This window comes from Panulirus ornatus, chromosome 6 (assembly GCF_036320965.1).
Source record: "Panulirus ornatus isolate Po-2019 chromosome 6, ASM3632096v1, whole genome shotgun sequence".
Taxonomy (NCBI): domain Eukaryota; kingdom Metazoa; phylum Arthropoda; class Malacostraca; order Decapoda; family Palinuridae; genus Panulirus; species Panulirus ornatus.
The window spans coordinates 9,879,623-9,905,346 of NC_092229.1; the positions used below are offsets into that span (position 1 = coordinate 9,879,623).

A 25,724-nucleotide genomic window follows, 5' to 3' on the forward strand; every position below is an offset into this window, starting at 1 on the left:
AAAAAAGGCCCAGTCCTCTGTTCTTAACGCTACCTTGCTAACGCGGGAAATGGCGATTAGTTTAAAAGAAATATATATATATATATATATATATATATATATATATATATATTTTTTTATATATATATATATATATATATATATATATATATATATATATATATAGATAGATAGATAGATAGATATATATAACGCACTGTGGCATGAAAGACATCACCCCAAGGGGAGGGAGAGGGGAATCTCTCCGTTTCCATTGGGTCGATGAAGGTTGGTGGGAAGGGAGAGAGAGAGAGAGAGAGAGAGAGAGAGAGAGAGAGAGAGAGAGAGAGAGAGAGAGAGAGAGAGAGAGGAACGCGGGCGGCCCCCTTCCCTCTCCCCACCCCTCTCTACCCACCGAACTAACCTTGATTTTGGGGGAGGGGGAGCATCTCTTCACCCGTGGGCCTCCGACCGCAGTAAGGGGACCAGGGGAGTGTGGGTTAGGGGCTGGGAAGGTGTGTGTGTGTGTGTGCGTAGAAGCGAGGGTGCAATCGGCGTTAACACAATAACCGCCCTAATGACTCAGCCACCTAGGAGTTAATGACGGCATCATGGGCTAGTAATCACTTAAGGACTAAAATCAGGTACTGAACCAGTTAGAAATAGGATTAACCTACATAAAGACGATCCAGCAATACGTACGCTATCGTCACCAGAATAATTACGGGTTACGTTACGAACATGCTTAGCACTAAATCAGTATCGTGTGTATGACATTTAAATTCCGTCACCTTATTAAAAGACAAAAAAAAAAAAAATATTGGAATGTGTGTCTCTGGAACTCATTAATTATTCATTCATGTACAGGTTCGCTGTGCAGGCATTTCGAGCGAGAAATGTGTTAAGATAACAATTTCAAAAAATCAAATATCAAAAAAAAAAAAAAAATTACAACATGAATGACTGTAATCATATATACAGTGATTAAAGTTATGACCCACTAATTTACGGATGTGGGTTCCAGTGCCTGACAGGGCAGGCGGCTCACTGACAGCCTAGCCGTTCATCCTGCCCTTTGGGAGGGGGCTGGACGATGAATGTGCACCTGACTCAGACGAAGAATGGCCAATCCACTCATATACATATATATATATATATATATATATATATATATATATATATATATATATATATATATATATATGTATATATATATATACACACACACATAAACACTCGCGCGCATACACACACACACACACACACACACACACAAATGGTAATCACAAACACATTGTCAAAATGGCTATTGTTGACACTACCTTCACACTGGGATAGTGCCTAATCCTCTCTCTCAAAAAAAAAACCTGGATTACCAAAGACGTTGTTAAGCAAGTGAAGGAGGAGCAGATGGTGATGATTCTCCTCCATGAAGTCTATGGTCCGAATGTCGAACCTCTGAACTCAAGTAGGTTGTGGTCAGACTCTGTCTCCCCCCTGGTGCACATCTTGTCTTGCCTGATCATCTTGGTAATGTTGGCTGGGGTATACATTATCCTTCGTTTTCTTTGTGAGTTGAGATGGCACAGGCAACGTTTTCTTTGCGAGTTGAGATGGCACAGGCAATTAAGGTCCTGGCTATCCTATTAACGCTATATATATATATATATATATATATATATATATATATATATATATATATATATATATATATATATATATATATATATATATATATATATATATATATATTCTAGCCTAAGCCAGGTACTCAGTTCATCGACCAACCCCTAGGGTTGGGGATGAACACCTGGGTTGACTGTGGACCGCCTGCCGTAACTCAGGATTCGAACCTACGCGTTCGACTCTGCTAGGCGACAGCCGTGAATGCGTCACGGTCAAGAACGCTATAACCGCTACACCACGGAATACTACCCAACCGGTACCAACGGAGCTGAAGGAAAAATGGGAGGCATGAAGCCGGCTACGTATCTTGACCACCACATCGCATTTCCAGCTTTCCTAACTTCCTATTCTCATCTGCAGCCAACTTCAACCATGACCAAACTCCTCCGTCGTAGAACTTTACTGAACCCTTGTATAACCACGGTGTATACCAAGATTACGAAACTCCCTTTCCCACTCTACGTCATCTGGTTACAAAGATCCGGTGCAACCTGTCTTGAAGGAATTGTGGTGAGTCAAACACACTGCGCGGCCAGGTAAGGCGACTGGAGGAGATAAACATAGAGCCACAATAGTGATGACCAGTTTGGCTCTGCTGAATGTACCCTTTGATAGTACATCTGTCAAGTTGTGTTCAGTGGCCAGTGCCACGCAACCTGGAATTAATACCTTGTCCTAATACGGTTCAGAAGAGAATTTTCCCTCTCATTCTGATGTTAATGTTAATATCTTTACCTTCTACGCATCCGTGAACTAATGTTATGGGAACCCCAAATATGAGATGCCATATCTTAAGATTTTTCTAACGACCATCGAGTTTATTCAAAGATATACGTACATGTACGCAAGCATATATGAACACAAGTAAAAGAAACTATCGACACACGAATGAAATTACGTCAGTTACCCATAATATAACTTAAAAAAAAAAAAATAAAGAAAACTAAAGATACCGACGCGATTGCCCTCATACGTAATTTATCGCAGGAACCCCTACCTCAATCTCCGTTTTCTGCAAGCGCAACGCAAGGTAGTTAAATGTGATGTTGAAATCCCGAAGAATTCACGCGGGCCAGTTGGCGAGTCTTTCCTTATATGAACACTTTACCGGCATCTTTTTCGCTCAAAACAGACCAGAGAGAGACAAGGCTCCAAGACTTGTCCAAGATGGGATGGAACTGGTGACAACGAGACCCTAAGGCTGGTTGGGTGCTCGTATCCATGGCCAAGGGCTGTTCTGGGCAGCCTCCTTCCCATGTCCCTCTCTCTCACCGCCATAACCTCCATTCCCAGCTGCCACCCGGGATGAACTGACTGCTTCACCCAACCAGCGATCCGAAGCTACTTCGAATATACAGGATTCGAACGAACATGAGCGTCTATTCGAACCGTTACTGAACGAGATTTGGCTGGTGGCGCTACTTACACACACAAATGGGGTATTGAGGTCAAAATCAAGATGCGGGTCGTTGTATCTAGATTTTCACGAGGGACTGAAGCAAGATGCTGACAACTGCACTTGATCAGACAGAGTATGTGCTGTATTCTGAAACATTAACCTAAAAAAAATCATGTCAACTTCGACACAAAAGTTGATTTGTCTTCGGGTAAGGACAAGAGCAAAGGATCATGGCACCAGCGACCATACTTGGAGAACTGTGGTACTCACCTCCATAGCTGAAGTTCTTGGGCTGGGGTGTGGAAGAGCCTGCCGCAGCACTAGAGCGGCGAGACCTGTCAAAAAAAAAGAGAGAGAGGAGGAGACCGGGTTAGTACTGCACCTCAAACAGTGGTATGATCATACGTACTTCACAGCCATCTATACCATTCACCACCACTCCCTCCCTCCCTCCTTTTCTTCCCCTGCGCCGCTATAACACTGCTTGTGTCTCCACATCCTCCTTGCGCCTTCACCGCCTTTGTGTGACTTCTACTATCCCACACCGTCATCTCCATAAGCCCAAGGCTGCATCATCGTATCCACAGCCCTGCCCACACCTCCATAACCCTGCCCACACCTCCATAACCCTGCCCACACCTCCACAGCCCTGCTCACACTTCCACAGCCCTGCTCACACCTCCACAACCCTGCCCACATCTCCACAACCTTGCCACGGCTCCATAACCCTGCCTACGCCTCCACAACTCTGCTCACACCATTCGCATACTGTACAGATACAAAGCTGCCTTTGATAATAACAGTAAGAGAATGAAAATACATAAGAGAATTAATATATATATACACAGAACCATTATTAACTGAAAGACAAAATTCCTGCACGAGTTCCTCTCCTGAAGAAAAATACGAAATTCTCCTGGCATAACACTTACGCAAAATTCTAATTTTTCATTTCGCAAACACAATTCACAATAATAAGTCCACTCCCGCAAGTCTTTTGATCTCATTTCGTGGTGAACTGTAAATGTAACTGGAATATTAGACTGATGATCCATGCGGTGGTGACTCTGTGTAGTGGCTGTGGTGGTGGTGGCGCGTCGCCGAGCTAGTGGTGGTGGTTAGGGGGGAAGATGATGGTAAGGACTGGTACTGATGGATGGTCGTACTGATCGGTGGTGGTGAGGAGTGTTAATAGTGTACTGGGTATACCATCTATGGCTGAGGTGGTGGTAGGAGGCGATAAAACCACAAACACTGAGCCAAAGAGAGAAGCGATTCGAGAGAGAATGTGTTTGTGTTTGTGTGTGTGTGTGTGTGTGTGTGTGTGTGTGTGTGTGTGTGTGTGTGTGAGTAAGGAACGTGTGAGTGAGGGCCAAGAGTGTCAGACAAACACATCTTAACAAGAGGCAGGTTAATACACTGGAGTAGCCAGCACTCAGCCAACTCCAGAGGAGAGGATACTCCACTGGTACAGACTCCAGTGGTCCACTCCAGATCACCGATGTTGAGAAGACACCCCTCTCAGGTCTATCCACACTCTTAAAGGACCACCGCCTCCAACACAGCCCTACTAAGGGGACAGGACCTGGTACTTGGGAGGACATGGCAGCTTCCCTCACGACATTCATACACAGCTTCAAGCTCCTAGTCTCCTCATTATCGCTACAGACTACACCATCGACGAGAGGCATTTCGATTCCTCTGTCGCAAAACGATGCGATTCTCTGACGTAGGTGGTGCGATCCTTGTTCACGGAGGTGTAACGAGCGTGGAGGACGAGGACGACGACCACGACGACGATCCTTGAGCACGAAGGTGAACGATCCTTGAGCACGACGTCGCAACCCTTGACTACGATGGCACCCCGGACGATCCCTAAGTACGATGATACGATCGTTGAACACAGGCGATACGATAGGACGATGCCTGGACAAGACTTAAAAAAAATATTGCAATTAAGCGTTTTCTTTCTTTTTTTTTTTTAACCCCCTCCCCCTCGCGTAACACGACAGTACGACATTTGAACATGACGTTACGACTGTATGAGCACAAAGGTATACGACCCTTGAACACCAGGTCATGACCTTACAGCTGACGCCTAGGGTCAGGTCAAAGGCCAAGGCTGTGCCGTCGTGCTCATGAGAAAGTGGCTAACCAACAGGTAAGAGACAGATCGCTGCAGAAGGGTCGTGCCGTCGTCCTCAAGGGTCGTACCGTCGTCCTCAAGGGTCGTACCGTCGTGCTCAAGGGTCGTACCGTCGTGCTCAAGGGACATAACGTCGTCCTCAAGGGTCGTAGCGTCGTCCTCAAGGGACACATCGTCGTGCTCAAGGGTCGTACCGTCGTGCTCAAGGGTCGTACCATCGTGCTCAAGGGTCGTCCCGTCGTGGTGGAGTGGGCATAGCGAATACGACCGTCCTCCTCAACCTCAACAAACCAAAAATTACGTAAAAAAAAGAAAAAAAAATGATTTTCACACTAACACTCGACTGCGCTTCAGAGGCGAGATAAATTCATGTAAAGAGGACACACGAATGATATCTATTTGATGCATCATAACAGCCATCCCCCTACATCCTCCCACCCATGCGTTTGACAGCTTATTTCATCGCTAACCCTTACATGTATACAGAGCGCGGGCGGGGGAGGGAAAAAAGAGAAATGTTTTCATTAAATGGACACCCAGGTCCCATCAGGTGTACGGCAGCGATAAAACTTATGTTGATACTCTACACACCAGATCCTCCTGATAGCAGAAACAGACAAACTGAGGCATTTCATCCCTTTATATATATATATATATATATATATATATATATATATATATATATATATATATATATATATATATATATACATACATACATACATACATATATCCCTTCATTCTACATTTATATCTATTTTGTCTCGTTATGAAAATCAAAATGTAAATGACCTGACCTTTTCCAGTCTACAGATTTTAATGAAATTCTGAATAATTCTATTAACTAATTAATGATTCCAGAAAGGTTCTATTTAGTCTAATGTTCAGGATATAATCCAGCAGATAAGACCATTAACACTCGAGTGTCAGGGGGAATGAGAGGCCACTACAGATGCCTCAGCTCAGGGGAATGAGAGGCCACTACAGATGCCTCAGTTCAGGGGAATGAGAGGCCACTACAGATGCCTCAGCTCAGGGGAATGAGAGGCCACTACAGATGCCTCAGTTCAGGGGAATGAGAGGCCACTACAGGTGCCTCAGTTCAGGGGAATGAGAGGCCACTACAGGTGCCTCAGTTCAGGGGAATGAGAGGCCACTACAGATGCCTCAGTTCAGGGGAATGAGAGGCCACTACAGATGCCTCAGTTCAGGGGAATGAGAGGCAACTACAGATGCCTCACTTCAGGGGAATGAGAGGCAACTACAGATGCCTCAGTTCAGGGGAGTGATCAACTCGTAAGAAGTGACTAACCGATAGTTCCTCATGTGAATACTATCACCCACCTCCACCCACCCATCATATTAGTCACTCATTATTTTTCTTGAGCAGTGGGAGCCACTGACACCTTGAACATTACACAGTGGGACAATAGGGAAAAGGAAGCAGGATCATTCAGCGTAATTGCTGATGTGTTATTAAGTGTGGAGGTCTTTGAAAGCGCAGGGTGACGCTGGTCTGTGAAACGATAGGGTGATATTGTGCTGTGAAACATCAGGGTGGGTTATGATGGCCAGTGGAACGGTGGAATGACGATGGTCTGTAAAACATCAGGGTGGGTGACGTTGGCCAGTGGAACGGTAGAATGACGCTGGCCTGTGAAACATCAGGGTACGTGACGTTGGCCAGTGGAACGGTAGAACGACGCTGGCCTGTGAAACATCAGGGTGGGTGACGTTGCTTTATGAAAACGTCGAAGTGAACCTTTGAAATCTTGCATCAGGAACGTCGATGTGTTGCGGGAGAGACATCAACAGGTATAGAGCGGCACACATGTGTTGCTTGGCTTCCCTTAATGAAAGTACCAGTAACCCACCTTGCGAGGCAATGCGGGCTCGGAGGGGCTGCTCATCAACAAATGAGGGATTGCATGGCAACGCAGACGTGGCCTCACACCAGTCTATCAGAGCAAAGAGACTAACATCGAAGACTTGTCCCTCACGAGGCTGTGGAGGGTAGAAAACCTCCATTGGTAACCTCTGTAGATGAAGCAATTTCAAAGTAACGTAAGGTAAAGTTGGACCAAGGCCTAACTTTTCGAGATACGGGAACCATAAGAAAAGACAGAGTACAAGTATATAAGTAAATTGAGGTAAGGTTTTATGCTGAGGTATCTGGGGGGTGTAGAAGACCTCCGACACCATCGTAAGATAAGGCAATGTAAGGTACAGTCCTAAACCGAGCAGCAGGGATAGGAGATATGCGACACCATTCTTAGCCCTGTTGTCGTAAACATTTCTCGTAAATGTGTAAAATATCACTTGAGAAGTTCTTTTCGAGTCTCTGAAATATCCCTCAGTCGATGTCATACAAATGCACGATAGACATCAGAAAACAGGAGTCGAAAATACTTAGGTTTACATCTCCAATTCAGTAGTTCTCACATATGGACGACCACAATGGCTACTTCCTAATACTACCTTCGTCAGTGCGTTAGCAACATTCTGAATCATGAGAGCCATCGAGAGGAATTCACGACGCAGACAAGATGGAGAATACCATTACATACATAGATAATATAAAGGCTTCAACCCTATACTCCCTCAAGTCTTCTAAAATATAATCTGACCTCCATAGACTCACTCTGGGGTCATGTGCTCCACTCTACGAACCAGCAGCGCCACGTCGGAAACCTTAACATCTGACCTTAACACTCTCTCTCTCTCCCCTCGCCCTCACACACACCCTTCCACTGACCTTAACTCACTCTCTCCTCCCTCCCTCACACACACCCTTCCACTGGCCACACAGGCTGTATGACCGACCCTCGGGTATATAATGAAGTGACGATTTATGGGTCGCATGTTGTAAAGGCCAGACCATGAACAGCCCAAAAGAGGAGGTTCGTATCGTCTTGCTCGAGGGATCAAGTCGAACGATGGTTGGTGGTGGCGGAGGCAGAGGACTGAACTCGCACACACCTCGCTCAGAGACGTTACCCGAGTTACCGTGCCGGTCCTCTGCTCGAATCAGGCTGCTGCTGGAGGCCACGAGAGAGAGAGAGAGAGAGAGAGAGAGAGAGAGAGAGAGAGAGAGAGAGAGAGAGAGAGAGAGAGAGAGAGGAGTTAGCTTTCTCGATACACAGAACGACTCTCTGTAGAGTATAATCTTTCTCAAAAGATTTTTTAAAGCAATGACTGTAAATGATTTTCATTCAATTTTCTATAGTTCTTCCGGGAATGTTCGCTATGATTACTTTATTTTCTTTTTTTGATGTTAGTTGAGACGGCAAGGGCAACTGTGGCCCTAATCAAGGCCATCCCATTAACGCTGAATATATATATATATATATATATATATATATATATATATATATATATATATATACCCTATATATATATATATATATATACCCTACCCTGAGCCAGGTACCCCTTCGGTTGGATAAACAGCTGGGTTGACTGTGGACCCACTATCGTAACCAGGGCTCGAACCTATGCGTTCGACCCTGGACGGGTCCGTAAATGCGTCCATAATCGGTTGGGCTTTAGGCCCATCAACCACAAGGATCATCAAGACTGTCGACCACTACGGTATAGACCATCAACCAGAAAAATCTCTCTGGAAACGCCTTCATCAGGGATTAAGGATCAATCTTTGACACCCATACACCACACCTCGTCTTTATGGCCCTTGGGGTAACACGGGGCTTTGTATACTACGATCTCTTACGTGTTATGGGGGTCGTGGATGACCGGGTGGGTCACATCAACCCACTTGTCAATACTCCGTCCGCTCTCCTTTGATCACGAACCTTTGGACGCTCACTGAAGCCACTCTTCCATTCCTCATGTGATAATGACACGAACGCACGAAACTGTCACCAGCTAAAACCTTGGTCGTGATCTTCGTGGTAGGCTACATAGATCAACTCTCCTTCGTGGTTCGTATATTCTACTCAATACAGAATGCACGAATTTCATCAGTGCTTTTTCCCTGAAAGTTTAGCCGAGCTAAAAACTTTCATCGTACGTTTAAGCTTCGCTGCAGCACACTTTCAGAAGTACGCAATATACTTTAAATCACTAAGCAAAGTATTAATTTACGACTTTTTAAAAGTAATTCTTTGAAAACGTTATGATTATTTTCGATGTGACCAGGACACTATACCAAAGAGAGTGACTACGTCCCAAATATACAAGAAGGATTGGAGAACTCGTCAGTGTTACTTCTCTGGGTTCGCCACCGTCACATCCTGCCACTCCAAAGATCCCTCGTCCCCGAGTTGTAGTTCAGAATGGAAGGCATCGAACCCATCCCATCCTCGTGCAGACACCCCGCCACTCCAGGGACATTAATATTCCCAGTATTGGGGACATTTTATTTGGCATTTAATGTTTGTGTAAAGACTGTTTCCTTCACACCCTCGCTTTAAAGAAAAAAAAAAAAAAGGCCTTTAAGTGTCCTTTTTTAATGCATTTTACTCCATATTTTCCTACAAGTTCTGTCTAAGCAAACCGTTTATATATATATATATATATATATATATATATATATATATATATATATATATATATATATATACATATATATATTACTCATAGTTCATAAACCAATGTGAGCGGTGTGTGGGGAGAAAAAAAAGATAAAGTTAATTACTTACAACGCAACGTTAACTTGACGTCAAGGGGAGCAGATGAAGTGCTACACTGCCAAGGATGAAGGGCTGGGAGGTCCTTGGAGGGAGGAGGGTGGTGGTGGTACGTGGTGGCGGGGTAGGCAGTGATGCCAAAGGCACAGGTGGGCATGAGAGTCATCTTTACCGGAAAGCAGCGGTGCGGAGCCACCACGTCAGGTGCTTGTGTCTCCGCGCGCACGTGTGTGTGTGTGTGTGTGTGTGTGTGTGTGTGTGTGTGTGTGTGTGTGTGTGTGTGTGTGTGTCTAAGAATATCGGTGGATCATTTGCTATATATGCGACAAGGTCTACCAGCTCAAAATAGACAGGCGGGCCATCGCTATAGCTCAGTTCAGCGGACGTTCAGAAGTCGTGATATATATATATATATATATATATATATATATATATATATATATATATATATATAGACAGATAGATAGATAGATATATCTTAACTTCAATGAAAAATAATTCGTTTTCTTATTTCCCTCCGTCACTATATCAGTCTTCGTATGTATCCGCCTCTAAATTCGTCTATGGCTACTTGCATTTGTTAATCCAATTCGACCATAATGTTGGAAGCCGCAGCCCTCCAGGCCCACACAGCCTTGGCTGGTCCGGTACACTTTGTGATGTACTTTGTCCAATGGACACTTGGCCCTTCTGTACCGCGCATGCCACGCTCCTCCTGATGGTATAAGGCGAGGTGTGGAAGGGTCTTTGCCCCCGGATGATTAAGGTGGTCTCTCTTCTTGTGCATATGGTAACCAACCTTTGGATTTTCAGTGGTAGTAGTTTATAAAGTCCTCCACACCTGTTGTGCTAGATGTTATTCCCGAATAACGTTTATCGATCGAAAACAATCCGTGACCAGAGCATAATATACCTACGATCGAAAACCTTCTATAAGCAGAGAACACCTATGTTATTCTATCATTATCAGGATCTTCATCAATACATTTTCCATGTTCCAAACTCGGTTCCACATCCTTCCTTCCTTTTGGTCCCTCCTCGACACTCGTGGCGGGAGAACATTCACAACAACCTTCATGTGTATCTCTACATCCACACAGTCATCTGTGACGTTCAGCCGCGAAGACATTTTAAGCACCTTAGGTACAACGGCACGACCTTCGAGCATGACGTTACGACCTTTGAACGAGACGGCACGACTTTTGAACAAGACGGCACGACTTTTGAACAAGACGGCACGACTTTTGAACAAGACGTTACGACCATTGAACAAGACGTTACGACTTTTGAACAAGACGGCACGACCTTTGAACAAGACGGCACGACATTTGAACAAGATGTTACGACAATTGAACAAGACGTTACGACCATTGAACAAGACGGGACGACCTTTGAACAAGACGGCCAGACCTTCGAACAAGACGGTACGACCTTTAGGTACAGTGACCAAGCATTTACTCCTTTCTCTTCAGGGATGGGTTAACGACGACCAGGTCGTCCTCACCAACAGGTAGTACTGTGTGTGTGTGTGTGTGTGTGTGTGTGTGTGTGTGTGTGTGTGTGTGTGTGTCGTCGAACTTGGGGAATCTATAAATTGCTATCGAGCTTGTAAGCTGGGTGGCTTGAAGGGTCGTACCTCACACCTGGGTACGACTACCCCCAAGGAGGACGTTAGTATTTGCAGGGTCGTACCTCACACCTGGGTACGACTACCCCCCCAAGGAGGGCGTTAGTATTTGCAGGGTCGTACCTCACACCTGGGTACGACTACCCCACAAGGAGGGCGTTAGTATTTGCAGGGTCGTACCTCACACCTGGGTACGACTACCCCCCAAGGAGGACGTTAGTATTTGCAGGGTCGTACCTCACACCTGGGTACGACTACCCCCCCCAAGGAGGACGTTAGTATTTGCAGGGTCGTACCTCACACCTGGGTACGACTACCCCTCAAGGAGGACGTTAGTATTTGCAGGGTCGTACCTCACACCTGGGTACGACTACCCCCCAAGGAGGACGTTAGTATTTGCAGGGTCGTACCTCACACCTGGGTACGACTACCCCCCAAGGAGGACGTTAGTATTTGCAGGGTCGTACCTCACACCTGGGTACGACTACCCCCCAAGGAGGACGTTAGTATTTGCAGGGTCGTACCTCACACCTGGGTACGACTACCCCCCAAGGAGGACGTTAGTATTTGCAGGGTCGTACCTCACACCTGGGTACGACTACCCCAAGGAGGGCGTTAGTATTCCTGCCGCTCTTCGCAGCCGGTTACGACAACAGGACCTTGGAAATTACCTGCTCGCTTATTCACTCACACCACTAGTCCCCGTATCTACCAGGCATCCCAATACATGTGTTCTCTATCTATGGCTTAGCTAACCTCACACAAGGTCCACCCGTTTCTTAACATTCAGTGTATTTTCTGTATACCTGGTTTATTCATGATTATCTACTTCGTAATTCCCCTTCTCTCATTTCTGACATTAGTCCCCCTTTATTTTCTTTAGGCTTCGAGCTCTTCCGATATCTTCTTCATCCCTCCATCTATATCCCATTTTCCTCACAGCTTACCTAACTCTTCATCTGCATCCTTCCCTCATCAGTCTACCCTACCAGCCATATATCCTTCCTCAACATCACGGTCTGAAAAGGTCAAGTAGCTGAGTAAGTTGGGCGGCTCTCTCTCAGCGCGACAGTGGTTAGAACAGGGCTTCGAACCACAGACTAAAAATAGCATTAAAGGCAATAGGAAGTCAGAATACAGTCTGTAAAAATGGCTGGGCTTTCAACCTATCCAATAAAGTGTAGTACGTTCGCTATATTCGTTTTTGCTCCTCAGTTTCGCTACTGGTTGACTGTCAGCGGTAAGTGCTCCCTCTGTGGTCAATCACATTGTTATACCAGGCTCATTCAATGTTTTATGTTCACTAAGATCACTACTTCACGTAGGGTCTCTGTGCCTCACGCATCCTTTGTGAGAAGAGTCTCAAGAGATTTGCTGAACCTCCACAGATGGAATGGGACCTTGCCTTACCCGTCTACCTTAAGGTTATGATTCGGAGGGCCTTTATCTCCCTCCCCTTACCCGTCTGGAACCTTGCCTTATGTCTATCTAACGACGGCTCCGGTGTCTCTTCGAAGTCCTACAGGTTCTTCCTTCTTTGCTCAGTCAAGCTGTTAGAAATCGAGGCCTTTTAGCCCTCCGTAACCATCAAACCCTGGTTGATCTGTCACACGTCTTCCTAAGGGTCCAGGTCCTTTTTCAACGTCTTACATGAACACTGCACAGGATTTCCAATGGTTGCAGTCAATGTATCAGACAAATATGGACCACAGATACTTACACGCTTTTCTCATACAGTTCTTAAGGCAAATTTCGATTTCATTGGTAATATCTTTAGAGTATTCTATACCAACAGCTTTAAAGTATTCATATTCTAGAGTGCAATACTGACAATCAGTACCCACGGTTGCTTTCAAGGACTTCACAGCACGTCTCTGGTCACCTTACGTCGGCTAGAATTTGTTCTGTGTTCGCCACAAGACCTACCTTCCTCAATGCACACGTTGGCAGCTCAACGTGTGCGCTTCTGCTTTACCGAATACCGCCACATTCACTAACAAGGTCGCTCTCCTCTCTCGCTGTCTCAAGAGGGGAGGGATAGAGAAGTAAGGGAAGGGAAGGAGGGACGAGGAAGAGACAAGAAGGGAAAAGAGGAAAATAAGGGGAAGGAAGATGGGGAAAAACGACTAGAAAATGAAATACTAACATCACTGGCGTAGTGGCACTAAAATCAGGTGAAGTAGGATAGGGAACAAGAGGCGGGTCATGATCAGGGTACGGATGGAGGAGATGGGAAATGAAAATGAAGATAGACGGGAAGAACGTCGAAAAACAAGAGGGGGAAGAAGCTGTTAGAAAGGTGAACCCTCCTCCCGAGGGTGAGGAGACATCCCAAATACCCTGCAGGAGGAATTACCCTCCACGTACATTTGAGAGCCAGCAGGATGGCTTGCCATCAACAGTGTTCGCTAGTCTGAGAGACAACCTGTCTCGTCTACTGTATCGTCATAACCTGACAGACTCACGTCCCATGACGTCCTCGTAGCCTGACACTCGATCTCGAACCTTCAGTATCAGGACTTGACCCTCTGTCGGTGACAGAAGAAACCTCAGCCCTTCCTCCTCGACACTCGAACCCTAACCTCTAACATCAGGACCTTACAACACCACTTCGGTGACAGGAGATCCCTGGAATCTTAAAAAGCCATATGACCTTAGCCCCTGACATCAGGACCTTAATACTCTACCGGGCAAAACATTGCCCTTACAGGTTAAAACCTGACGTCGGCGAAGACAGCCATACAAGGGGATCCACAACCAAATGTCACCCTCAGCTTTTCTCTCGGTTGTAGACGTCTTGGAAGGACGAGACAACAGCAGATAGTCTAAGAGATTTACAAATATTCCATCCATGGAGAAGATCGGATATTCAATTTCCCCATTCTCTGGTGGGTCCAAATATTTACGTAATATATGCATCAGAAGGGATGTACCAGATGAATGACCCGAGTCAACACAGACCAAGACGTAAGATTCTTCAATATGATACATAGAGATACATATAGGGAGTCTTACTGTATAACTTTGAAAAACTGGTCCAGAATATTGGCAAGAGACGCATATGGACCTATACAGACAATATCTACCAATCTATCTATCTATCTACCTATCTATCTATCTATTCATATATAAAAACACAAACGTTAATGAGATAAACACTTTGCAAGGCCCCATCACAACCTCCCTAAAAACATTCTGTTTATCATTATAGTATGTTAATGAGACTGAGTCTAATCCAAATCTTCGCCCAACTCGTTATCACCCGACTCAATACATTAATCAGGAGTCCAGGGACGCCATGTGAAGGTCGCACGTAAGTTGGCTCAAGGATGTCGTTGTTTAACGCGCGCACGTCAATGTATTTAAAATAAACGATCAATATTTAAAGGCCATCACGCCTGAATCCGTGCCACACGTGAGAAAAACAAACAACAAAAAACGCACGAAATGCGCAACCAGGTCTTCCGAGATCATGTTAGAAAAGAAAAAAAAAAAAAGGGAATCAAAGATTGGGTCTCCTATGATCAACGCCACAGGAGATTCCAACAGAAGCGAGGTTCACTGTGCTCCTACTACGTGAAGTTGCGGTTGAACGTCTCCTCCACCTGCCGTACACAGACGTAGTTCTCCAACCATCTAGATCATCCGGCGAGAGAGAGAGAGAGAGAGAGAGAGAGAGAGAGAGAGAGAGAGAGAGAGAGAGAGAGAGAGAGAGAGAGAGAGAGAGAGAAACCTCTCCTTCTACCGTGTCCTCTCCCATCATCGACCTCAATCATCGTTTTCTCGATCACTTGTACTGTCCTCCAGTTACACCGTCTTCCTATCTCGCGCCTCATGTGCCTGTTCTCCCACGGTCAAGATTACAAATCTCTCTCTCAGCAAGTTTCGTCTCTTCGACTCCAGCAAGAATCGCTTCCCATTCCACTAATGCCATCCTTGAACTCCAGCTCTTGAGCCATTTTCACTGCTAGTTCCTCTGTATACATTATTCCCGTGTGCCCGATGATGCCAACACTTAATATTCTAACCCTCTCTCTCTCTCTTGGTATAGGTGGGGCAGGTCCGTCCTCTGGCCTCCTTTGATGTTCCGTGGTCTACATCCTCGGACAGTTGGTGTTTCGTGGTCTTCATCCTCGGACAGTACATTCTTTCCTTCTTTGATACGACACGTGAATTCCTCCTTGTCTGTAAAGTTTCCTTTGGTACTACCGAGCTAAATGACTCCATAATGAAGATCATTATCAAAGGTGGTGACGCCTCCATCATCTTGCCATGTACATATGCTCTCTTTTTTTTCATTCTGATCTCATAATCTGTATTTGGCATATAACTCGTCTTTAGCAGTCTTTTTGATCAATATTTCTTTCCTCTACAGCCTCTCCTCTTTGGCTGGAATATGGCCTTCTTCCAGTCCAAGAATCATCATCGACTTTACATAAGTACGATTAACATGTCTGCTAATTGCTACAGCGTTCTTGCATTCAACCTCCATATCTCTCGTCTCATTCAAAACCTCATTCCTTTTTTGCCAATATGTAATGATCTTCAGTACTCTGTTAAAAAAAGACCATATAGTTCCTTGACTGTTCTCTTCGTAACAATGCATATCAATCTCTCAAGAACTTCACTTCATAATTTCCAGGTCATTTCGACATCCTCAGGCCTCTACTACATCAGTCATCATCACCTTTCCTCTTCTGTTCAACAAGCCTTGAATTTCCTTCTCCGTCCATCCTTCCCCTTCACTCTATCATCAATAGTCTTTGGCTCTCCTTTTCTTGACCCGACTCAAAAGACACAGCCACAGACGACTATTCTCTGACCCTTTTCCCCAAGAGTTTTCATCCCTTGTGACTTCTTATCTCACTGTTTACGTTCAAAAAGGAATATTTCAGCTGATCTGCTAACCCCTCTGACTATTCATTTTAGATTTCCTCCTCCACATTTTGACACATTTTATAATCTTTGATTCGATTCTTGTTTTCTTTTTTTATGTATCTTTTCGTCTCTTCCTCCATCTGTTGTGATTTCTGGTCCTGTTTCTCTATAACTTGCAATCACTTCCCGAGCCTTGTGCTGTGATGTGTCCTAGCATGTCCTGGTGTGTTGTGGAGTGTCCTGACGGGTCGTTGTGTGCTGATGTGTCCTTGAAGACCACGCTCGTCGTAATGGTAGAGACAAAGCCATCATGATAGTGGAACCAGACGTAGGTATTATCCATCTATTCTTCTTTCGTCATTGACTTTATCTTCAATTTGTTTATAAAGACTCACACAAAATATCCTTCACCCAGCCTCGTCCTAAGTGGCCCTAGCGAGTAACTGTTTGACTAACAGTATGACTGGTGATTTCCTTAACCTGATCCCATTTCTGGTCCAGCTTAGCTCTAAGCTTATTATCATTTCAGCTTTTTTTTTTTACTTGTCTCAAATACACGAGCATTTTAAGTTAGATTTAAGTTACAAAAAAAAAAGACAAGACAATTTAGACGTGGACCAATGAGGCCCTCCATAAAACTGTAACATCCTTGTTTGCTTACGTGAGTTTATATCATCAAACTCAAGTTTATTATATAAAAAAAATAAAATCTATCCACAACATTTTTGAGATCGTCTTGAAGACACATCAATTAGCACAATTAGCACAGTTACCCAATAGTAGCAAAAAACTACTTCTTCCCCTCCACTTCAATGCAACACATCTCTACAAATCTTGTCACACACTTTATTCACTTGATGTCAGTGATTCATAAACATCTCCCGACAAGAATGACCACAACACACTGCACAAGACGACCTGAATCTCTAAACCTCCCTCACCAAATCCTCACATCCCTCCTCCTCCCTCACTCTCTGCCACGATGAGATGATACATGTAAGGGAAGTCCTGCATTCAAAGGGTGTGTGGAGGAGTGGTTTTCCTCCAGAATTTCCCTCCTTTAACTCGTACAGTGAATAAGCCTGGAGATGCTGTGGCCTCCTCTGAATCCTAGCCACGAGATGACTCTCTCTCTCTCTCTCTCTCTCTCTCTCTCTCTCTCTCTCTCTCTCTCTCTCTCTCTCTCTCTCTCGTGGAATGACCCCTTCTCCCGTCATGTCTTTTCCCCCCCAAGTATAACCTGAGCTATGGATTAGCTACAGGCCTTTCCCCATTCAACTTCGCAAAGCTCAGAAGGAGAGACAGACATGACACCACACACACACACACACACACACACACACACACACACACACACACACAGACGTGGTCTGCGAGACAAAAACACACGCACGAAAGAGTTCGTACAGACACAAGACAAACAAAGAAACAGGGAGAGACAATGAACAAAAACACAGACAAAGGAACGAAAATTTCATTCGACCGCTGGTTCCTTTCGAAACAAGGACATTATCAGGTCCGAAGGAAAATGAATCATGGGCATGTAAACAAAGACGTGGACAGTCATATATTCAACAAGGACACAGAGACAATCACATATGTTTCAACAAGGAACACAGATACACATATGGAGGAACAGACGCACTTACAGCAGCATGTACAAAGACATATACACACAAAGACACAAAAACACACGTACAATCAAGGACACGAACACACCACACACACATGAACACATATCATCACGGGCAATCGGACAAACAAATAAACAAGGCCACAAGGCCACAGACAGTCATAAAAAACAAGAGCATGAACAGATTCATAAACAATGAGACAAACTCATACACATACATATATACTATAAACAAAGACACAGACAGACATACAGGTAGACAGAAACACGTGTGTGTGTTTGTATATATATATATATATATATATATATATATATATATATATATATATATATATATATAACAAGAACATATAAAAACCACACATCTCACACACACACACACAGACACACACACACACACACACACACACACACACACACACACGGAGGAGTTACCATTGACTCTTGCCACAAGCAACAACAACAACAAGAACAACAACATTTTCATGCGCTCTCCGACCCGACCTCCGGGCGGGGGCGCTGCTGGAGGAGGAGGGGAGGCAATACAGGAGTGCCTGGTACTCACTTGGTGGTGGAGACGTTGGTAAGGTTGATGTAGTTGTTCCTGACGGACCTGAGGGAGGCGAGGATCTGCGCGAAGGGGGTGACGATGAGGTCCTCCCCGTGTCTGGAAGAAGAAGGTCATCACACAGTTAGAGAAAAGGTCGTTAGAGTTAACAGGTCGTTCATAAAATATAATGGGTCGGAAGGGTGGGGAAAGGGCACACATGGGGGCAAGGGGTGGGTCAGAAAAGGTCATATACACTATATATATTTATATATATATTTTTTTTCATACTATTCGCCATTTCCCGCAATAGCGAGGTAGCGTTAAGAACAGAGGACTGGGCCTTTGAGGGAATATCCTCACCTGGCCCCCTTCTCTGTTCCTTCTTTTGGAAAATTAGAAAAAAAAAAAAACGAGAAGGGAAGATTTCCAGCCCCCCGCTCCCTTCCCTTTTAGTCGCCTTCTACGACACGCAGGGAATACGTGGGAAGTATTCTTTCTCCCCTATCCCCTATATATATATATATATATATATATATATATATATATATATATATATATATATATATATATATAAATAAAGCTTCGCCGATCATAAGACAAAGGTCAGGTCACATTAATCAGGTTCGCGGAAAGAGATCAGACAGAACGAACGTGATACGGAAATGCTTAACAGTAAAATACGTCCAGGAAATGAGCAGTGCCTCGAGTAAAGGTCAGGTCAGGTCAGCAGGTAAGGTTAAGTGAGGTCAGGTCAGGTCAGCAGGTAAGGTTAAGTGAGGTCAGGTCAGGTCAGCAGATAAGGTTAAGTGAGGTCAGGTCAGCTCAGCAGGTAAGGTTAAGTGAGGTCAGGTCAGGTCAGGTCAGCAGGTAAGGTTAAGTGACGTCAGGTCAGGTCAGCAGGTAAGGTTAAGTGAGGTCAGGTCAGGTCAGCAGGTAAGGTTAAGTGAGGTCAGGTCAGGTCAGGTGGTAAGGTTAAGTGAGGTCAGGTCAGGTCAGGTCAGCAGGTAAAGTTAAGTTAGGTCAGGTCAGCAGGTAAGGTTAAGTGAGGTCAGGTCAGGTCAGCAGGTAAGGTTGAGTGAGGTCAGGTCAGGTCAGCGGGAGGTTATGGGGCCCCGTTGTGTGAGTGGGTCACACACGTTGTGTGTCATGGGGTCAGTTAGGAAAAGGTCACCTCCTCGCCTCTATAAAAGTTAGAAGCTTAGGAGATAAAAACAAACAAACAAACAAACATAGCATATATATATATATATATATATATACATATATATATAATATATATATATATATATATATATATATATATATATATATATATATATATATTCCACTGGATCTAAGTTCAAGTACCCTAGATCTTTCGTTGATAAATCCCTCAAGTGAGCAAAGGAAATCGTTGGTACGATCGTTGACTACGTGGGTCACGTGATCCAAGAGCGGATCTCCGAGGAGGAGCAACAGTGGTGTAACCCTCCAGTCTCAGCCTCAAGGACGAGGTTGAAGGGGGTGAGGTTGGGGGGGCGTCACGCGCCCTGGGTCTACTACGTGCCAGCGTCGTGCGCAGTGGTCTTACGCCCTCGTGTTCATCAGGAGGTTAACTATAGTCAAGGGGTTAACGACCGTCAAGGGGTTAACGACCGTCAAGGGGTTAATGACAGTCAAGGGGTTAACGATAGTTAAGGGGTTAACGACCGTCAAGGGGTTAATGGACCGTCAAGAGGTTAACGACCTCCAAAGGGTTAATGACCGCCAAGGGGGTTAACGACAGTTAAGAGGTTAACGATCGTCGAGGGGTTAACGACCGTCGAGGGGTTAACGACCGTCAAGGGATGAACGACAAGTCAGGGGGGTTTAACGACCGAAGGGACTGCCCCCCGCCCCTACCCACCCCTCGTTTCTGATCATTCCAACGGGGGAAAAAAACGGGATGAAATACAAAGACACACACACAACAGAACACACAGGTTACTAGCAGTAGTCCCGAGTTCATCAATTTTCACCATATCACTCATTCCACCTCCTAAGGAGTCGTTCGAGGACGAAGCAAACAAAGCAAAATGTCTCGTTCATGAAACTGATGACAGAATATGATGAGAACTCGCGATACGTCAGTAAAGAACTCGACTGAAGTTACAGCAGCACCAACCAACTGTAACTCTTAACACTTAACTATTTCCTCTTTAAGCCCGACCCTGCAACTTCCTGCAACAACACTTATTCTTCAGGCAGTATGGGACGTTGAAACCAAAAACAAAAACAAGAAACCAAAAACCCGCAACGTTGAACTTTGTACAAAACAAAACAGAAAAAAAAAAAAACGCCTTCTGTTGCTAAGCATCACTAAACCTCTGTTTACCGTTCACACAACAGTGACACACACACACACACACACACATCTGCCGCCCGTGACGACAACGGGATCTTAAATCCCGTGAACACTTTACCTCCCTCCCTCCCTCACACCAGAGGCCTCCAAGAGAGAACTAAGTCCATCGACCTTCGTCGCAAATCGGCGCCTCCAACCTTAGTCTATCATACCCATCCTCTCCAACCTTAGGTCTATCACACCCATCCTCTCCAACCTTAGTCTATCACATCCATCCTCTCCCTTACCTCAACTCAAAAAAAAGAAGAAAAATAAACTATAGTCCTTTAATTGACTGAACAACAAATATCTTCGTTCAACACGATTCCTAATCTTTGTATCCCTTAATATAGGACTCCACTCACCTCCCTCACTACACCAGCAGCAGCGTCGAACATCAATCGCCTCGACTTAACTAAAGCAAATGCCTGTGGGTCTGCCACACCTGCCCTGCCTCCTTCGACAGAAGGACACGCGCAATCGCTCATAAAGTTGTTCTAATGGACTGTAAACTCGCCATCGAGATAGTAAACCTCTAAACTGGCCCACTAACACTCGCCATCGAGACTGTAAACCTTTAAACTGGCCCCCTAACACTCGCCATCGAGACTGAAAACCTCTAAACTGGCCTACTAACACTCGCCATCGAGACATAAACCTCTAAACTGGCCTACTAACACTTGCCATCGAGATGGTAAACCTCTAAACTGGCCCACTAACACTCGCCATCGAGACAGTAAACCTCCAAACTGGCCCACTAACAACGTACGCATCTTGAGAGAACCCTCTTTACAGAACACAGCCCGCCTCTCCTCAACTCCACTCTTCCACAACCTCTCGCCTCCTCGCTGTCGACTGGATTGAGTCAGTCAATCACAAAAGCCGTGGAGGGCGTCCCTCAGCCCTCTCGCTATGGCGCGACGGGTGAGGGAGTCAGTCACTGCCCGAACATCATCACAAAATGGAGATGTGTTGTTTGGATGGGGCGCGGGCGTCACTCAACCTGCCCGCCCAAAGAGGAGAGACAGAGAGAGAGAGCTGGTCACTTCTCATTTCAGAAGCCATTCCCTTCCCCCCCTCCTACCTGTTCCATTCCGTTCCTCCCGTATCGCGTCGTCATCAACACAACGTGAGGCGCACGAAATGAATGAGACGAAATTTTCTTCTTCTTTTGTCCCCTCCTCCTCCCCCACAGTACCATCATCTACGGCACGTCTCGCATCAGGTGATGAATTATGCTATTTCTGCCGCCACGCTCGTTATGACAGATAGATAGATAGATAGAGAGATCGGGTAAAGAGAGAGAGAGAGAGAGAGAGAGAGAGAGAGAGAGAGAGAGAGAGAGAGAGAGAGAGAGAGAGAGATATCCCGACGACTTCTCACACCCGCCTCATCATCATGAGGGACGGTTTGTGTGTGTTTGTGTGTGTGTGTGTGATAGATTGCGAAGCCGTGCACCTGAGGGGCTTGGCCTTGACGACGACGACGACCCTGGAACCCACGTGGCACCGCGCTCCTCCAGCAGGTAGGGTCTCCACTGATATCGAAGTGTTCGGGTTCAAACACGGTGGTGTACCACGTCTTCCTGCAGGTGTGGACGGGTCTTGCCAGAACTGCTAAGGATGGGGCTACCTCCTCCTGCTTGCCATATGATCTCTCTCTTCATAGGTTCGGAACTTTTTCTCCTCGTACCTAGTAGACTTGTCCCCGGTATCAAGTGAACTTGGCTCTCGGTAGCTATTGAACTTGTCTCCTGATAGCTACTGAACTTGTCTCCTGGTAGCTATTGAACTTGTATCCCGGTACCTATTGAACTTGTCTCCCGGTAGCTAGTGAACTTGTCTCCCGGTACCTATTGAACTTGTCTCCCGGTATCATCAGAACTTGTCTTAGTACCTACTGAACTTATCTCCTTGTACTGAACGTGTCTCGTGTTACCAACTGACCTTGTCTCCTGGTAATACTGACTGACCTTGTCTCATAGACTTACTGGACTTATCCCTTGGTACCAACTAAACTCCCCTCCTAGTACCTACTGAAAATGCCTCCTTGTATGAGGAATTCTTCCTCCTGGTAGCCACAGAATCTAACCAGTAAACACAATTTCTTTACTCTGGTTAGACAGGGAACCCGTTTTCTGTTCAGTCTGTCTATTGGCAGCTGACGGAGACAGACCCATGGCAGCAGCGACGGATCCCGTCTCTCTGGGAGGCAGCCACGGAGGAGCCACTGCTCTTAGGATTGTATGACGCCGTCTGACACGTCGGCCACAGTGCAAATCCCCCTGAGGCCAACCGTCAGGGTTCCCCAGTTCCCTCGGGCCCTCAACGGAGCCTGAACGAACCCAGCTGAGACGCGCCTCACGTGCCCCTCCCACCCCGCTCCCTCTACGGAGCAGCACCTGGGTGAGGGAAGGGTAAGAGAGGAGGAGGAGGGATGTGTGGTGTGAGGTGGTAGGACGTGTGGTGTGAGGGGTGAGGAGGAGGGATGTGTGAGGGGTGAGGTGGTAGGATGTGTGGTGTGAGGGGTGAGGTGGTAGGATGTGTGGTGTGAGGGGTGAGGTGGTAGGATGTGAGGGGTGAAGTGGTAGGATGTGTGATGCGAGGTGGTAGGACGTGTGGTGTGAGGGGTGAGGAGGAGGGATGTGTGGTGTGAGGTGGTAGGACGTGTGGTGTGAGGGGTGAGGTGGTAGGATGTGTGGTGTGAGGGGTGAGGTGGTAGGATGCGTGGTGCGAGGGGTGAGGTGGTAGGATGTGAGGGGGCGGGGGAAGGAGACAAGATACGTGGTGTAAGGGGAGAGGAGGCACGAATCGAGGGTCACAAAAGTGGGTAAGACGTATGGGTAACAAAGGTAAGGTAAGGAAAGCAGCATGTGGGAGGTAAAGGGGTGGAGTTAGGGGCGTTGGGAGAGCTATGGGGAGGAGACACAGGACGTTAGATGGTAAGGGGATAGGAGGCAAGTTGTGGGGAATAGAGGAAAACGAAAAACAACAAGACGAAAAGAAATACTGAGAAATGTGGACGTAGACTATAAACAAAGACACAAGACCCAGTTTCGCTCCTCAGACATTAATGATCACAAAGCTAACTAAAAACAAAAAAAAAAAGAACAGCTTCGCTCAAAAGCTATCAAGAAAACGCTATATTTCCCCCCAGCAATCAGAGGCCGCTACAGCTCAGGCAAGACCTACCCTCCGCCAATTGACGCTAAAGAACCTTTAGCTGGCGCCGGCGTCTCCTCGTACATCAATGGAACAACGGGTCAGTCCCGACGTGGCTCATGCTAACTCGAGACCTCAGAGGTAAACCCAAAAGGGATGGGATAGGAGAAGGGAAGCTGTGTGTGTGTGTGTGTGTGTGTGTGAGTGAGAGAGAGAGAGAGAGAGAGAGAGAGAGAGAGAGAGAGAGAGAGAGAGAGAGAGAGAGAGAGAGAGAGAGAGCACCAGTTTTGTGTGTGAACTTTGCTAGTATCGGAGTCACTTGCACACGGTCAAAAATCGAAAAAGCCTGGCCCACTGCAGGCGAGCGAGTATGAATATTTTACGAACGCAAAAAGGATACGTGGGAGAGAGAGGAGAGAGAGAGAGAGAGAGAGAGAGAGAGAGAGAGAGAGAGAGAGAGAGAGAGAGAGAGAGAGAAACGCATGAATCGGCTTTGACAAGGTCCGTCTCCCTCCACGTTGTTCTGTGTCTATGTTTGTGCAATAAAAAAAAAAGTTATTGTTCGTCTAGCATCATTTCTTCTGGTTGATGCTACCATATATATATATATATATATATATATATATATATATATATATATATATATACCCTCGACAACATCAGTATTCGTGGTAACAACAGCGTGGATAATAATAAAAATAATAATAATAATAATAATAATAATAATAATAATAACAGCGTGGATAATAATAATAATAATAATAATAAATAATAATAATAATAATAGTAATAAAAATAATACAGACACACGAGACAAAAGGGAGGAATGCAGACAGCAACAGATCACCGAATCTTTTCCGAGGCTGTTCGTAATAACAGCAGATGAGATAAGGAACAGATAGCTTAATTATAGTGGAATTAAAAGAATATTAAAAAAAAGATAACATATGGACAAGTACCTGCAAACTTCATACGTAAGTAGGAATATAATGAAGTTATCTGTAATGTCCTGACACCCGGTAAATGCTAATAATGTTAACCTTATCCATGGTGCTGCTTTTGATCACTTGTTTATCCCATATGTTGACGAACCTGTTGAGGGCAAATGTCCTTTGGCCTCACTCGAGATGGAAACGCTTACCCACAAATTGCCTTCCATCGCTACCACTGAAATAACACCGCTTGATGTAGAGGGTTGAAGCAATGCTGTGTTAAAAGTGTTGAAACTCGGAATACCTCTTACCAAATCACCTCTTAACCTTCTCTCTTCCAAGCGGGACAAGTTTTTAAGTCTTGTGAACGGCTTTCATTTGTTTCTCGCGCCTGGGAACCATGGCTCGCTCGCTCGCTCGCTGCTGTGCTCTGGTCTATTTATATCCCTTCATGTCGAGGTGACTAAAACTGAACACACAGTATTCAAGTTCAGGGGAGGGGGGTAGGGGGGGGTAGAGACGGACGCAGTTCATGGAGGGGGATGGGGGAGACAGACGCACTGATGCCCTCTCTATAAAAGCCTTGCATTTTGTTCGTCTCTTTTTAAAAAACCTGCTTCCAAGCAAGGCTTGCTTGTTGGCCCGAGGGCGTCGGATATCCTCACTCTTGAAGTCTTTTCACCAATCCACGTTATCTACCACAACGGCATTCCTACAGCAGC

The 25,724-nt window shown here is 45.5% G+C and overlaps 1 protein-coding gene across 5 annotated transcripts in view; it reads right to left on the reverse strand.

Annotated features, from left to right (window-relative positions):
* Positions 1 to 25,724, reverse strand: part of dnc (phosphodiesterase dunce) — a 1,419,595-nt gene that overhangs the window by 634,839 nt on the left and 759,032 nt on the right. For all 5 annotated transcript variants that reach the window (XM_071662490.1, XM_071662489.1, XM_071662491.1 and 2 more), the window contains 2 exons: positions 18,563 to 18,664; positions 3,335 to 3,399 (listed from right to left, as the gene is read on the reverse strand). In XM_071662490.1, the coding sequence (XP_071518591.1) occupies positions 3,335 to 3,399; positions 18,563 to 18,664 (167 nt within the window). The remainder of the gene's footprint in view (positions 1 to 3,334; positions 3,400 to 18,562; positions 18,665 to 25,724) is intronic.